We start from the raw sequence: 16,365 nt of genomic DNA, 5'->3' as shown, positions 1-16,365 counted from the left end.
AACCATACAAAATTTGAAATTCATACATTTTATATTACATAACACATGGGGCAGCTGCTCGTTTATGACGTCACAAATCCAAAATTTTGAACTCTAATAACTTTCTTACTCTTTAACGGATTTTCCTCAAACCTTCACCAATATTTTTTACTATTTTTTCTGCTATTTTTACAATAAAGTTTTCTTCAGGGTGAACTTCCCCTTTAAAGATTCCCACCCTAATGCAACAATCACCACAGTGCTTACATGACACGTGTGAACAACCCGCCTGAAATGGAACAAAACACTTTCAATGTCAATAAAAATTTCCCTCAATCTAAGCTGATCGTATTAAAAAAACGCACCTTTATCAATGTTTAAATTTTTCTCCCAATCATGATTTGAAAGACATTTACTTTTACACCCTTTGTTTCTCATCATAGCAGTGTTTTGTAATCACATTTTCAGTCATGATTCATGTTGCCATTTACATTTGGAAACTGACATTGAACACACCGTTATTCTTTAGGGGAGGGGCTGCAACTTGTATATTTGATTTCTTTAAAGTATGTTAACTGAAAGATTCCCACCCTAATGCAACAACCACCTAGTGCTTACATGACACGTGTGAACCACCCCCCTGAAATGGAACAAAACGCTTTCAATGTCAATACAAATTTCCCTCAATGCCAATTTTAATTCTAAAGACAAATAATGACCTCAATTTATCTAAATGGACTGAATCACTGTAGATCTAAGTGGCCTGCATTTGGAAGTGGGCGCCAATTACGCCTGATAATACAGGATGTTTACCCAGAATACAATTAATTCCAAATGCCATGATGAGCATCTAAATTCCAGAGGGGATACCACTTTCTCAATTATACGTTTTTTGACAGGCTAAAATTTCCTTAACCCCGTACTATTGGTGGGGCTAAATGGCAATTTAGCCCCACCTATAGTACGGGGTTAAGCTTAGCCCACTTTCGTTTTACACAGCGTTTTTGCAAAGTGGGCTAACCCCACCTATAGTACGGGATTATTTGGCCCTGCAAAAAAGCAGGGTTATCCCACCAATTGCGGTGCTAAGAGCAATAGTACGGGGTTAAGATCGCATGTGTAAAACGAAAGTGGGCTAAGCTTAACCCCGTACTATAGGTGGGGCTAAATGGCAATTTGGCCCCACCTATAGTACGGGTTAAGGAAATTGTAGCGTGTGTAAAAAGTGTACGAGTGAAGCACTTGTACTACGAATGATCGACAAAAACCACTAGCGAGTTTCGTGAGTAAAAAGCAAGCATTCCTTATCCGGGGTTAGCAATAACAATTTGGCATGTGTGAAAAGGAAAAAAAATAGTACGGGATTAAGGATAGTACGGGGTTAGCGATAGTCCGGGGTTAAGAAAATCCTGTGTAAAAAGGGCATTAGATGTTTCTTGCAACACAGGAATGACGAGATAAATCTTAAAGGCCGAGTCCACCCCAGAAAAATGTTGATTTGAATAAACTGGCAAAACACTGATAATTTCATCAAAATCGTATGTGAAATAAGAAAGTTGAGACATTTTCAAGTTTTGCTTAATTTTTACAAAACAGTGATATGCACAACTCAAATGAGACAGTCGATGATGTCACTAACTATTTCTTTCATTTTTATTGTTTGAATTATACAATATTTAATTTTTTATAGATTTGACAATAAAACAAACTAGACTAAATCATATAGTGTAAAACAATGCTCATTCCACTTGTTCAGAGAAGAAATAATCATTGTTTCAACCTGTATCAGACTTTACAGTAGCATCGTGTGAACCAAGCTACTCGATTACGACATCAAAGGTCAATTGAACCTGTATCATATCAAAACTTAAAATAAAGTAGCCTCGTGTGAACCAAGCTACAAGATTACAACATCAACGGTCAATTACACCTGAATCATATTTCAAACTTAAAATATGAGTCTCCTGTGAACCAAGCAAAAAGATTATTCAACAGTTGACTGAACCTGTATCATAATTAAACTTAAAATATGACAATCTCGTGTGAACCAACCTACTAGATTAGGACATCAACGGTCAATTAAACCTGCATGTAGCCTATCATCATGGGCGGTTGATCATGCAAATAAAATGGCCTTTGCTCAATGAATATTGACATTGATGATCGGATAAACAGGACCAAATCCGTCATCCATGGATGAAGATGTCTAGTGATAATTAAGGGAGAGTGGTAGGACGTGATTACCGATACAAAGCGGGCCAGTATTGGATCCAACACTTTATTGCATTTGACTTCTGTAAGCAAAAATGTTAGCAAAAAATTCTTATGAAGAACCCATTGTGATGTCACAATGCTGTTGCTTAATAATGCACAATTGTCGTGTTGCACCAAAAACCCTACTTTATAATTATGCCTGAGGTCGTGGTCTTGTGGTTACGACTATTGTCTTTCAATCAGAGGGTCGTGGGTTCAAATCCCAGCCATGGCATGTTTTCCTTCAGCAAGAAATTTACCCACATTGTGCTGCACTCGACCCAGGTGAGGTGAATGGGTACCTGGTAGGATCTATTCCTTGACGTTTAAGTGCCTTTATGGCGGCTCAGCTACGGCCAGGGTAATAGTATGATTCCAAGTATCAAGTGCAGTAAATGTACAATATTATCATTATCATTGTTATTATTATCATTATTATTATCATTATCATTATCATTATAATTATTATTATTATTATTATTATTATTATTATGAAATCTTAGGAAAACTGCACAAATCATCCCTACCTGCATATAACGTTTCCAAGTTATTTTACCTATTATGTCTCCTTGAGATGTGTCTTAATTAAAGGTAAAATTTATGAAATGAATATCAAAATTGGCTTATCTTATCTCATCTGACCAATTTCTAAGTAAAAATACTTTTACTAAATAAAAATACAAAGTAAAAAACAACTTTTTTAACGTATCAAATAGACTACGCGTCCAGTATCTTAACAGCCAATCCATTCATTTTATTTCCACATACAGTTAATTCTTTTGCTTTATTCAGCAGCTTCTGTTTAAAAAATGCATTCAATGTTTTTATCCTTAAGAGAGAAAACCGCACGACTCAATACCCTACCCTTAAACCAACATTTAAGAAAGGTCAAGAAAATATCCGATATATATTGCTTTTCTAATGTGAACTGACATCTGGAAGCCATATTGACATCATTGTGATCATTGCTTTGATTTTTTCTTCAGTGACAGGTTCATAAAGACGATCTTGAATAGAAGCTCATAATCCTCAATGGCCGAGGGCAAATTTGAAGACAGAATTCAAACAATTCTAGCAAGCAAACATGAAAGCCTTCTCATTCTGTTTTCTGGTTTTATTTATTAAAGATTTTGATGATTGTAATAGATTTGAAGTGGAAAGAAAATGAATGTAACTTCTGAAGGTTTCCATGGTGAAAAAAGAGGAGTGTAGTGGTTTTATGGTGACATGTGACATACAAACTATTTACGAATGATCATAAAGAAATGAGCATATTCTTAGAGATTACTTCCAAATAAAAAACAGGGCAATTTAATTTTCCTCATTAAAGGTCCACTCGAAGATCTGTATTTAATTGCAACTAACAAATCAAGCACGAATTTCAAATATACATTTATATCAATAGACGAATCATGTTACACCCATTCCTACAGAGTAAACGAAAATAAGTCACTAATCACTACTCACCATTAAAATATTGAAATTTATGCATTTCATATTACGTAATATATGGGGCAGCTACTCATTTATGATGTCACAAATCCCAAATTTAAAATTCTAACAATTTCCTTAATCTTTAATGGATTTTCCTCAACCTTCACCAATCTTTTTTTATTGTTTTTTTTCAGAAATTTTTACAACAAAGTTTTCTTCAGGGTGAACTTACATTTTAATGCAATTCTTTTTACAATTTGGGCTAGGGGGAGGACAACAACTGGGGCCACAAAAATATGCTCAAAGTTTAAAAAGAATGCCTTAAGGGAATAAAGTGAATGCCCAAGAATTTTTCCATGTTCTTGAATGGAATGAAATGGAATAATTTGGTAAGCACTTAATTGGAATTTTTGCATTTTTGCTTTTGTTTGATACAAAGTGGTGCAAAATAAAATGGTTTCCAAATCACCCATTGTGTGTATCATGACCATTGATAAAAGGAGAATAAAAATTCACAGCTTGGGTCAGTGTTCAGTCAAGACCATAAAAATATTAATAGCCAGTTCTGATGCCCCTATTAAAATGTCATCGAGTCCAAAGACCAGCGGGGGTTCCATGTAGAGAAGATAATTGGTTTTAAACTTCCAGATCGGGTAGATGTGGTCCACGTTATTAGCAGAAATTGACGGGTTAATAAAATATATTTCAATACCCTTGTTAAACAGCTCAACTGAAAGTCTACTTTTAAACTAAGGGGGGGGGGGATGAATAAAAGAAAATAAAGATAAAAAGGGCAATTTAATTTTGAGCTCATTTCCAAGGAAAACTGGGTTCAGGGTTAGGAATTTCATTGTGAACAGTCAATAAAATGGCATATCTAAAGATTTTGTTCTGTCATTGTAGTAAACTCTGAGATTTTGATTCCTCCAAAGCAATTTTCTCTTTCCATATCATCAAATGACTGAAATATATGTATTGTTCTGAAGAGATATGACCAAATTAGGGGGAAATTCTATCTTCTGGGATAAAAAAGGAAACAAACATGTTCAGAAATGCAAAGTGATCATACCCAATTTGGTATGGTAAATACTGCCTGAAAACAAATAATTCTGTGTGTAAAAATTTTTGGGAATAATTAAGATATTTTTCCTTGTAAATAATGTCAATATGTTCACTAAAACAATCGCAATCGTCTGCATCAGTAATAAGTAGTATTAGTGCTGAATTTGATGTTCAATATTGAGATTTATTTAAATCATTTTTTAAACTATGATAATGACATCATTTAGGCCTAATCTTGATTAGCATCTTCCTATTATGTTAACTTCAATTACCAAATGTTTTGTTTATAATGTAACACATTTGTACTATTCCATGAAACTGTACCTGACAGTAATATTTGGTAATAAATTCAATTCAGTTCAATTCAATTCAAATTATACTTTCCTCCCAAGCACTATAGACAGAGCCAAATTCATGTATTTCAAATCTTGACCGAAATCACATTTTTGCTAAAAGTTCCAGCTATAGTGTGATGAGATTTCTAGTCCAGGGGAGCGTTTCATCAACATTTTTATCTGACAGGTTGTCAGATCTGACATCTTTCCTTGATTCTGATTGGCTGAGAGGCACTGTTACTATAGTAACTGTCAGATAAAATGGGACTTGTCGGATAAAACGTCCGACAAGTCCTTTCATGAAACGCTCCCCTGATCCAAACTCTCTTTATCTCAAAATAAAGCACCTGCTTTCAAGTCAAAGAAGACAATTCTTTGTGCTACATCTACGGCAGCCACAAAATTTGATTTTCTAATCATACTGCTTCTCAAAATGCTTTTTTTTTGGTTTTGACACAATAGTATTAAAACATTTCCTGTTTAATTCAAAGAAAATGTTGATCAGAACTTTAACAGTCAAGTCCATGGCTCACCACATCATAGCAGCGCGCATCATGCTGTGTTCACGTGGTAAACCACACGGACCACTTACTGTGTTGTGGAATGTGGTCGTCAGGTTACTTTACTACACAGATCATATTATTACATCCCTAATGTATATACAAAAAATGTCTCAAAATAGCTTTCGTTAATGAGGTATGAGGGGTATCGTGAACTTAAAATGACTTATCCATGATGTGTATATATTATACGAAATTGAAATATGGTTTTGGCAACTTTCACCTGGTATTATGCATGTATTATGCCTGTGAAATTACATTGGAATAGACGGTTCTTTTCACACATATCTGCAAAATTGATCAGCGGAAAATATAAAACTAGTAACTACATTGAATTCTTTATTTTCTTGAAAAGATCATGATTGTAACAATCTGTGTAGAATCGTATGCACGTGTTTAATGATAAGAGCCGTTATGAGATAATGTTTAAGCATTTGACGAATCAGGGTTCGATAAAAAAAATATTTGAGAAATTGAGACACACATCAGAAGTAGATATGAACATAGTTTTTTGTGCATCTTTTCACAAAAAGATGGTTACTATTGCTCCGAAAATGTAGTAAATGTGAATAAAAATATAGACCTAAATAATGAGCAAAATAGCACATACAAGAACAATAAGTAATGAAACCATAACATGAAAGAAAAAGTAATGATTTTAAAAGACTTTAAAGAAAATAGTATACAATACAATAAAAAAAAATAAAAAAGTGTGTTAAACATATTCTGAAAAAAGAGATTGTTAAAAAAGAGACAATGTGCTTGTGAATCAGAGGGTCATGAGTTCAAATCCCTTCAAGACGCAAACACCCTTTGTCATCAAGGCATCAATTCACACTTGGCCACTCTCTACCCAGGTGTTGAATGGGTACCCAGTAGGATGTGAACATCAATATTGTTGGATTAGCTATAGAGGGTTCCTCGCTGGTATACTCAACAGTGATTGGAGATTGTGCATACACAGTATGGGGGAAGCAACAATCAAATGACAGGGTTGATAATATATATTATATCTTAAGTTCAAAGAGATGTTGTTCGAATGTGAAAAACCGCTACTTACAAAAGTAAAATATTATCATTATCATTTCATGAGATGACAATTCCTAATGATACTATTGGATGCATATGCACATTAACTTTTGGTCATTTATTTGACCAAGAGTAAATTTACTAATGACTGACAGTGAGCAGTCAATGGTAAAGTATAATGACCGGTCATGGTTTTGAGATGACGATGGTTTATCAAATATGGATCCACATCACCATCTTATAAAACAAATAATGCACATCATTTCGCTTGGGCATGAGAAAAATTATCCACACTTCTTACCTTTGCAACAGTCCAAATGCCCTCAGCTATGCCTCAGGCATGTTAGAACTGTTCCAAAGGTATGGTTGTGCGCATATTACTTACTATTGCCCAAGATGAAGAGTAATATCATCATTATACTTACAGCTCCCTCTGTTCGTTTCTCTCGACCCTGCTCGCCGTTCTTTTGATGTTTTTCTCCTTCTCTGTCTTTTTTAATTTGACGAAGCTCTTCCCCACTCCATCCCACACACACCACGTTAGAACACAGAGGGCTAGAAGTACTATAAAATGGAATATAATAAGGCCTGTGAGAAAGAAAAAAGAAAGAAAGAATTGTGAATAAGATTAAAAGTAAATTCCTAAAATAAAAGATGACATATTTTGACGAACACCATATAAGTAAAAAGGAGAGGTAGACATTAAATCAAGAGAACATCAAAATGATGGTGGAGCATTATAGTATACCAATATCTATATTTTTAAAACTCTTATTATGCTTGAAATCATACTTTTCTTAGAATCTAATAGTAAAAACTATTAAATGTTACATTTATAAATAATTCATGAATGTAACATTGTGTGGTATCTGTAAAAATTCTGCCCCAGCACTAAGTTGCGTGAAGGAAATCTCTAGTGGCAAATAATACTTGGAAAATCTTGTCAGGATGGTTGAATTTTTCAGACAAGCCCCCAAAAGAAGTTAAATATAATATCACCCTTTCTGGAAGCACTTTCCCTATAAGAATACTGACACCCCCAAAAAAAAGTGTTACAAGAAGTATTATCACAAATTTGACCCCCCCCCCTCCGTAAGTTGGTGGAAAACGAATCTCCTGTAAACTAGATCCAAATAATATCCAGGGTCCCATAACACAAAGGTTAGTGATTGATCATATGCTTGATTTTTACGACCGATTGCACATTATAGTCCATGGAATCCATCATAGAAAAAATGTTCTACGATCATTGCTAAGTTTTGTGTTACAGGCCCCAGGTTGGGTATCCCTTTAAGAGTGAAAATCCTTTCCCATTAAAGTGTGTCGGGTCTTGTACCTGTAAACTGGGTTACACCTAATGGCATATTCATTACGCCTCCAATCAAATTCATTACACATTGTACTTGGTGGCGCCTCCGCATACATCCCACATCAGACTTTAATCTGTGCTACAAGTCAATTGGTAGCAGACCCCTTTCACATTGTAAAGATAATGGTGAAAATCCTTTCCTATGAAAGTGTGTCAGGTCTTAAACCAGATTACATCTAATGGCATATTCATTACACCTCCAATCTCATTCATTACACTTTTGTATTCGGTGGCGCCTCCGCATACTTCCCACATCAGACTTTAATCTGTGCTACAAGTCAATTGGTAGCAGACCCCATTCACATTGTGAAGATAAAGTGAAAATTCTATCCTATGAAAGTATGTCGGGTCTTAAACCGGGTTACACCTAATGGCATATTCATTACGCCCCCAATCACATTCACTACACTTTTGTTTGCTTCAACTTAATATTTTGAGCTATTTCCCATCCAGACATCGGACATTTTTTTAATTCAATAATTTGGTAAGATCATCGTGTAGGCTCCGATCAGTCCTTATAGAAAATTTTCTCTCAACCAACCAACCAAACACCCCCCCCCCTCCTCCTCACTCTCTGAAAAAAGAACACAGAGAAAAAAGTATGAGGTACCAGTTCAGCACTGATTGGAAGAGATGAATTGCTATAGTGGGATGAAATTTGATTCCTCAAAGTTTAGTTGCCATGGTAACAACCCTCTAAAAAGGCAACCACTGTTTATGCAAGAAATCCCATTTTGGCACTGGTTGGTTAATTCAATAATGACCCAAAGCATATTGTTAACAATTTGGATATATTTCTGACCAATCTTTGATACGGAACGTCTCTAAGCGCTTTACAGATATATTACCCTGGTCATCGGATCCTTGCATGCCCGCATACAATGTATGCACCTTCTCCACTCCCTGGGGAGCATTCCAACAAGAGTTCCAAGACTCAATTGCTAGGCATACTACATAGGCCTTCCCATCCTACTGGTACCCATTTAACACCTGGTTGGAAAGTGGCAAATTGGGGATTGACGCCTTGCCACAGGACGCTAGGCCATGGTGGGATTCGAACTCACGACCTTTTGATTATAAGGCGAGACTATAAGACTTTCACTATTAGAACACCTTTCAAATAATATTTCTTTTGATCTCGGTTTTTTACAGTCAAACCCACTTCAGCAATCCTCTGTATCATCTACAAAGATCACAATTGCCATTTCTCTTTGATAATTTTCTTGCTTGGAACATGTAGTAAACGAACCTGCCCATAAAGAAAACCATCTGGTAATAAAGACCACCTTTCTTGTCTCCCTTGTGTGATCTGTACAAGATCTGACTGTAAGTGTAATTAGAAAGTCACTTTCAGGTCAGGCAAAACAAAAAAATCACTTTTGGGGGCTACATGTACTTTTCGAAACCTTGAACTGCCTAAATCTACTACATTGGATAAGCTTTAAAGTTTAACATTGACATGAATCTATAGGGATTTTCCAAGGCTCATTCTTTTATAATTTTCAGGGCTTTTTAAAAGCATTCTGGGGGCAAAACAGCCCTGAGCAGGGGCGGATCCAGAATTTTCCAAAAGAAGGGGGGCACATTTTTCCTTTGACAAGCAAAAAAAAGAAGTAGTTAACCAAAAACAAGTGGAATGCCTCTGGCCGTCTCACCTGCATCACGCGGTTCAATGTAGCAGCAGTGCTGACTTTGAATACTACTCTATACTCGCACAAGATGTTCAGTGATACATGGTTACTCTTATGTCCACTTTTTATGAACTAGACCAATAAACTTACAGAGATATGATGGTTATTCAACAAAAAACCCCAACACGGCCAAAGTTCATTGACCTTTGACCTTGGTCATGTGACCTGAAACGTGCACAGGATGTTCAGTGATACTTGATTACTCTAATGTCCAAGTTTAATGAACTAGACCAATAAACTTTCAAAGTTATGATGGTAATTCAACAGATACCCCCGATTCGGCCAAAGTTCATTGACCCTAAATGACCTTTGACCTTAATCATGAGACCTGAAACTTGCACAAAATTTTGAGTGATGCTTGATTACTATTATGTCCAAGTTTCATGAATCAGATCCATAAACTTTCAAAGTTATGATGGGAATTCAACAGATATCCACAATTCGGCCAAAGTTCATTGACCCTAAATGACCTTTGACCTTGGTCATGTGACATGAAACTCATGCAGAATGTTCGGTGATACTTGATTAACCTTATGTCCAAGTTTCATGAACTAGGTCCATATATTTTCTAAGTTATGATGACATTTCAAAAACTTAACCACAGGTTAAGATTTCGATGTTGATTCCTCCAACATGGTCTAAGTTCATTGACCCTAAATGACCTTTGACCTTGGTCATGTGACATGAAACTCTAATAGGATGTTCAGTAATACTTGATTAACCTTATGGCCAAGTTTCATGAACTAGGTCCATATACTTTCTAAGTTATGATGTCATTTCAAAAACTTAACCTCAGGTTAAGATTTGATGTTGACGCCGCCGCCGTCGGAAAAGCGGCGCCTATAGTCTCACTTTGCTTCGCAGGTGAGACAATTAAGGATATTTTGCCCCCGAAAAAAATTTGACAGGAAGAGAAAAAAAATCTGTGTTAACAACATTTTCACATAATAATAAATTTTGCTTCTCAAAAGGGGGGGGGGCACGGACCGGCTGTGCCCCACTGGATCCGCAAGTGGCCCTAAGCCTATCAAAAATCAAATTAGTGAAAGGACAAGGATAAAGAAAAGATGTACCCCCTTCTAGTTATAAAAGTGCAGGGAACCCTACTGTTCATTAAACAGCATTCTTTATTCGCCAGCATATCCTCTTCTCGAAGGCACATGATATTATCTACGCCTCTGATCCACTAGCAGGCAATTTTGTAAATGAATCAAATTAAAGACTGCATAATACAACATGTAATCAGGTTGGAAGCACATTATGTTCAAAGCGGAACCTTAATGACGCTACCCTGAAATTAATGAAAAACGGCAGTCCTGATAATGCTACCATAATGCACCTTAATTAAGTTCATTTCCTTTAGGGTAGGCTTATTTTTATCTTTTACTTATCAGATTTTAAAACAACCCCCCCCCAAAAAAAATATATATAATGTATTAACTTCTTTTTCCATGTCCGTAGAGCATATTGTTATGTTATCCCTTGTTTTTGTGTTTATTATGGTTAATATAATTTTTTTTATAATAATGTGCAATGTAACTTATGCACAGTAACAGTGGTGTAGATTGACTACCATCACATCCTTCATTTTACTCTGGTGTTAAGTTTTGGTGTTGGTTCAACATCTAAGTTTGTTATCACAACACCTTTGGTTGATACTTTTACACTCTATGTTTAATCTAGAAAGCGTAACTTTAGCACCTTAGGATGTGGTCCTCTAGGGACCCCAAATAGTGTCAAATTTAACACTCCATTTATTACAATGTATGGATCGTTTACATTAACACTCTTTGGTGTTTTGTTCAATCTCTAGGGTGTAATTTCAGCACCCTAGAATGTGGTCCTCTAGAGACCCAACTGGTGACAAATTTAACACTCCATTTATTACAAAGTATGGATCGTTAACACTCTGGTGTTTTGTTCAATCTCTAGTGTGTAATTTTAGCACCTGAGGATGCGGTCCTCTGGGGACAGTATCCGGTGTTAGTTTTTAACACCCAAATAGGCCTATCACAGAGTATGGATCAAATGGGATGAGAAAATGAAAAATCACCGGGAGGGGGGTGGTGGTGTTTCACAAAGATTTAAGTGCGACTTACAGTTGCACTCATATTCCCAGTTTCAAGCCGTACATAGAAGGCATCACTGCATGCATTTGTCAAATCATGCCAAGAGAACGCATGGTTGCGATTACGTATCATTTGCAAGTCGGTATTTGAAAATTACTCTAAGGGGGTGTTGCAAGATGCTGTAATTCGATAATCAATAGATCAATTTTAGCTATACCAAATCGGATGACATTCCTTGTTGCATGAAACAGTTTAGCAATCAATCACAAATTGATTACAAGAGATGTGAATGATTTAGGCACTGAAAATAGACTTGCAATTAATCGCAAGCTTCTTGCAATGCCCCATAAGTCTTACTTAATTCTTAGTGAAACACCCTTGATTCTTTTAAAGGGGAAGTAAAACATTGTAAAAATAGCAGAAAAGGTAATAAAAAAATAATGCCGAAGATTTGAGAAAAATCATTTAAAAAATATGAAAGTTATTTGTGACATCATATGCAAGCAGCTTTCTTACATATCGAATGGTAAAAAGTCAATGAAATGTAATTTTCTCAGAATATTGAAAATGGTTTTTACTGTACATTCAGTATATCAATAGACAAATCATTTTTCACTCGTTCCTAAAAAGAAAACAAAAATAAGTCATCACAAACCATTAAACAAATATTTTTGCATTTCATATTACATAGCTTATGGGGCAGATGCTTGTTTATGATGTCAAAAATCCAAAAATTAAATTCAATAAATTCCTTAATCATTAATGGTTTTTCCTCAAACCTTCTGCTTTTTTTCCAACATACTTTTCTTCATGGTGAACTTCCCCTTTAAGATGGCACTAATATGCTTTTCACAATGCATTTCCTTAACCCCATACTATCTTTTTTTCGATTCACACTGTCTTTCTTAACCCCATACTATCTGCTCAACCGTGGTTAATGCCTTAACCCCGGACTATCCCTCAGCTCATGAATATTGATGATTTTACCATACAGAGCGTGATTAACGTGCAATTTGACTTCTGTGATTGGCTAATGCTTAGCCCCACTTTCCTAAGCCCTGTTTCGTTTTCACACTGCATCTCTTAGCACCGCAATTGTGGTGCTAGCACCACAATAAGCCGGCTAACCCTGCTTTTTTGCAGGGCCAGATAGTACCGTACTATTTACCATGCTAGCCCACTTTGCTAAAACGTAGTGTGAAAACGAAGTGGGCTAAGCTTAACCCCGGGAAATTGGTGGGGCTAAGACCCCCCCCCCCCTTAGCCCCAACAATTTAGGACAAAAAGTGCAGTGTGAAAAGCATATTAGAAGATGTGCTGTATATGTTCGAAATAAGCATACTTACCTAATACTGTTTGTTTGATATAATGCAGAGTGCAGGCTGAGTAAGACAGAGCGAGCCATCGTATACTGAGTATGGACCATACTAAACTGACTCCTATTAAAGCTGTAAAGAAACAAAATATTCAAATTAAATGTTAGTATCATATCGGTAAAGAATCAAGAAAGGAAAACCTGATTCAAGGTTTTTCAAAACTTTATAAATATCCACACAACAATAGTGTAATGGGCAAGACAAATTAAGGGGGCCGGACATGGCACATTAGGCAAAATTTACAAATAAAGCTTGTGAGCAAGTAGAAGTTTTGACCTTTTTAAAGATAAAATCTAATTTTTAGACAAATTTTGCTCAAATATGGAGTATTATATATCTATTTCATCCCATTTTTTTCTTTTTCTCTCATTTTAGGCCATTTTTTTTTTGGGGGGGGGTTCCATGGCACATGCCACATCGAATACATCATATATAATGCATATAAGATTCAATCATTTTACAGCATGGGTTGAGTTGTGGACAATGCCGGTGTACCTTTATCACGTATGTTTTGCAGTGTAGTTTTCCTAAATCTCACCCCCCCCCCCCTTAAAGCCAAATGTATCAAAATCAAAAGATGTATAAATTCCTCCTACTGCCAGAAACAATCAATTCAATTCGGCTTGACAATAGATGCTCTTTCAGACTTGGAAACTCTACAAATAACAATATTACCCCGGTGACCAATATGCTGAAAATTTAATGAAGGGTGCAGGTGAATTGACTTTGTTATCTAGTCTCAAATTTCAGACTCTAAAGCTTCGATGCTTGATCACTACTCATACAAATCACTGACAAAAGGTTTAACAATCAAGGGATATATGCTTCTTTTAAGTTCTCTCTCTCTCTTTGCTTTATCTATTTTCTTACACATTCTCCCCCCTCCCTGAAGCTATAATACTCAATTTCCCCTTCTTAAATCAATAATCAGCTCGAATCATTAATACATTTATATAAAAACTGTTATCTGAAAATTTAAAAAAAGGAAAGCACACACACACACACACATGCAGAGAGGGTGAAATAATATCAATAATTGTAGCTTAAAAAACATTAAAAATGGTAAAATGGAACAAAACAGACCTCATACTGATTGCCTAAATCTATAAACCACAATTTTCTGATCATATAAACCAGTGTATTAAATTGAAAATGAACAAAATAATGAATATGAAATACCATAAGGACAAAGATAATCATATATTCAGGCAAGCTAAAGCAATATCTTTGGCCAACACAATAAATAGAGTAATTTTATAAAGTTGAAGTATATCACATATCAATCGTAATGAAAGTCTTATTTCACAACGGGTTGCGGCATTACAACTAGATCCTCAACAGAAGCTAATTGGTATGCTGTTCACGGGGAAGAGGGGGCAAATCAATGAAGATGCGTGAACAGGTTGGATGCGTTCGGCTAATCAGCATTGACATGATACCATCAAAGCATAGTCTTGTCAAAACAAACCCAGATGATCATTATCCCTAGCTAGTCTTGCATTCACAGACTTTAACGGGAATAGTAATATTCTGGATGTTGCAAAGTAACTGGAAAACCAATTTTCAGTTGTGACTTTTGATGTAATAAAAGGTGCCCAGTACCTAGCCAAAAAACATACAGAAATAGAGCTTTCTTGAAAGTTGCTCCACTTGCTCGTCTTTGAAATTCTCTTTCAATCCAACTCTGAAATTTTAACAACATTGAGACCTTCAAATCTGAACTAACCACCTATCTTTTCCAGCTACTGTGTGAACAATATGTGACATATTGCGGGAGTCTGTTTGAATGTTTTTACAGATTTACAACATGACTACATGAATGTTGTTCATAATTATCATCAAAGATATGTCTTCAAAGCATCAACTTGTTTGCACAAGAACAAATTAAAATAACAATAATAATAAATAAAAACAGTTTATTTATTTCAGTTTTATTTACGCAGGGTAGCCCTTTTAGTTATAGAACTGATTTACAAAGAGGCCCTGCAATGATAAAAAGAAATATACATATTTTACAATGGACAGATAAATAGGATACAATCATCCAATAAAAATAAAAATTAGGAAACGTATCCATGTTACATTCATAAAGCGATTCATACATGTATGTTGGTTTCTAAGAGTTTTACATTGTAATTACTATTACCCCGGACATAGGATCCATCACTGCTCCACACATAAAGTGCACCATCTCTACTCCCCGGGAGTATCCTGGCCAGGCAACTATTTATCGGTGCAAATGTGCCAAACTAATCACATTAACTTTCACATCCTACTGGGTACCCATTTAACACCTGGGTGGAGAGTGGCATATTGTGGATTGATGCCTTGCCAAAGGATGACGCTAGGCAGTGGTGGGATTCAAACACATGACCCTCTGATTATAAGGCGAGAGTCAGAACCGCTGCACCACAATGCTTCCACATGACCTACACATCATGCAGATTGACAGTTGCAATTTTGGCAGATAAAAAAGGAAGTGTTCAACATGAATCAAAATGATCCGTTTCAATGACTTAAAATTGCAGTGTTAAGTGCAGGTCTCATTTCAAACCCTTGAGCTGAGTCACAGTGTGAACAAGATATTAACAATAAACAAATAATAATAATGATAGCCAAATTTTTAAATAGCACTTTTCCTAGAACGTCTCAACGCGCGTTACAGCACACTATTACCCTGGTCATTGGTATCATTTCAATCCCGCATGAAAAATGCACAATTTCCACTCCCTGGGGAGCATTTCTTGCATTCATCGCAGCCTCATTATGGTGCTCACAAATTCAAACATACAATATCTTTCACATCCTACCGCTTACCAATTTCGCACCTGGGTCGATAGTGGCAAAGGGTGGATTAACGCCTAGCCAAAGGACAACAATAGCAATTTGGTGGACAAAAAAAGAAGTGTTCAACATGAATCAAAATGATCCGTTTTAATGACATAAGATTGCAGTGTTGAGTGCGGGTCTCATGTCAAACCCTTGACCGAGTCACAGTGTGAACAAGGTATTAGTGAAACTGAAACGCTACTAGTCTTCTCAATCCTATTGATTACATGACTGATAAGGAATCAACCTCAAGGCTAAGGAAACATAATCTTTGCAGTCCCTCTATTCAACAATCATCTCCGGGATCAGATTTTTTTAATTTTGCAAATTGCCATTTTTTTCTCTCACTCAGCCCTACAGTTGCTCTATTCATATCAAT

General features: G+C 35.9%; 1 protein-coding gene across 1 annotated transcript in view; it reads right to left on the bottom strand.

Moving 5' to 3' along the window:
• The window catches only part of LOC121406313 (diacylglycerol lipase-alpha-like), a 114,619-nt gene that overhangs the window by 39,370 nt on the left and 58,884 nt on the right, over window positions 1-16,365 (bottom strand). Inside the window, exons 3-4 of the mRNA XM_041597326.1 lie at window positions 13,128-13,229; window positions 7,078-7,240 (exon numbers count right to left, since the gene is read on the bottom strand). Of these exons, the coding sequence (XP_041453260.1) occupies window positions 7,078-7,240; window positions 13,128-13,229 (265 nt within the window). The remainder of the gene's footprint in view (window positions 1-7,077; window positions 7,241-13,127; window positions 13,230-16,365) is intronic.

This window comes from Lytechinus variegatus, chromosome 19, assembly GCF_018143015.1.
Source record: "Lytechinus variegatus isolate NC3 chromosome 19, Lvar_3.0, whole genome shotgun sequence".
NCBI lineage: Eukaryota > Metazoa > Echinodermata > Echinoidea > Temnopleuroida > Toxopneustidae > Lytechinus > Lytechinus variegatus.
Note: the sequence above shows the minus strand (reverse complement) of the source record. Positions and strands in the feature narration are given on the sequence as shown.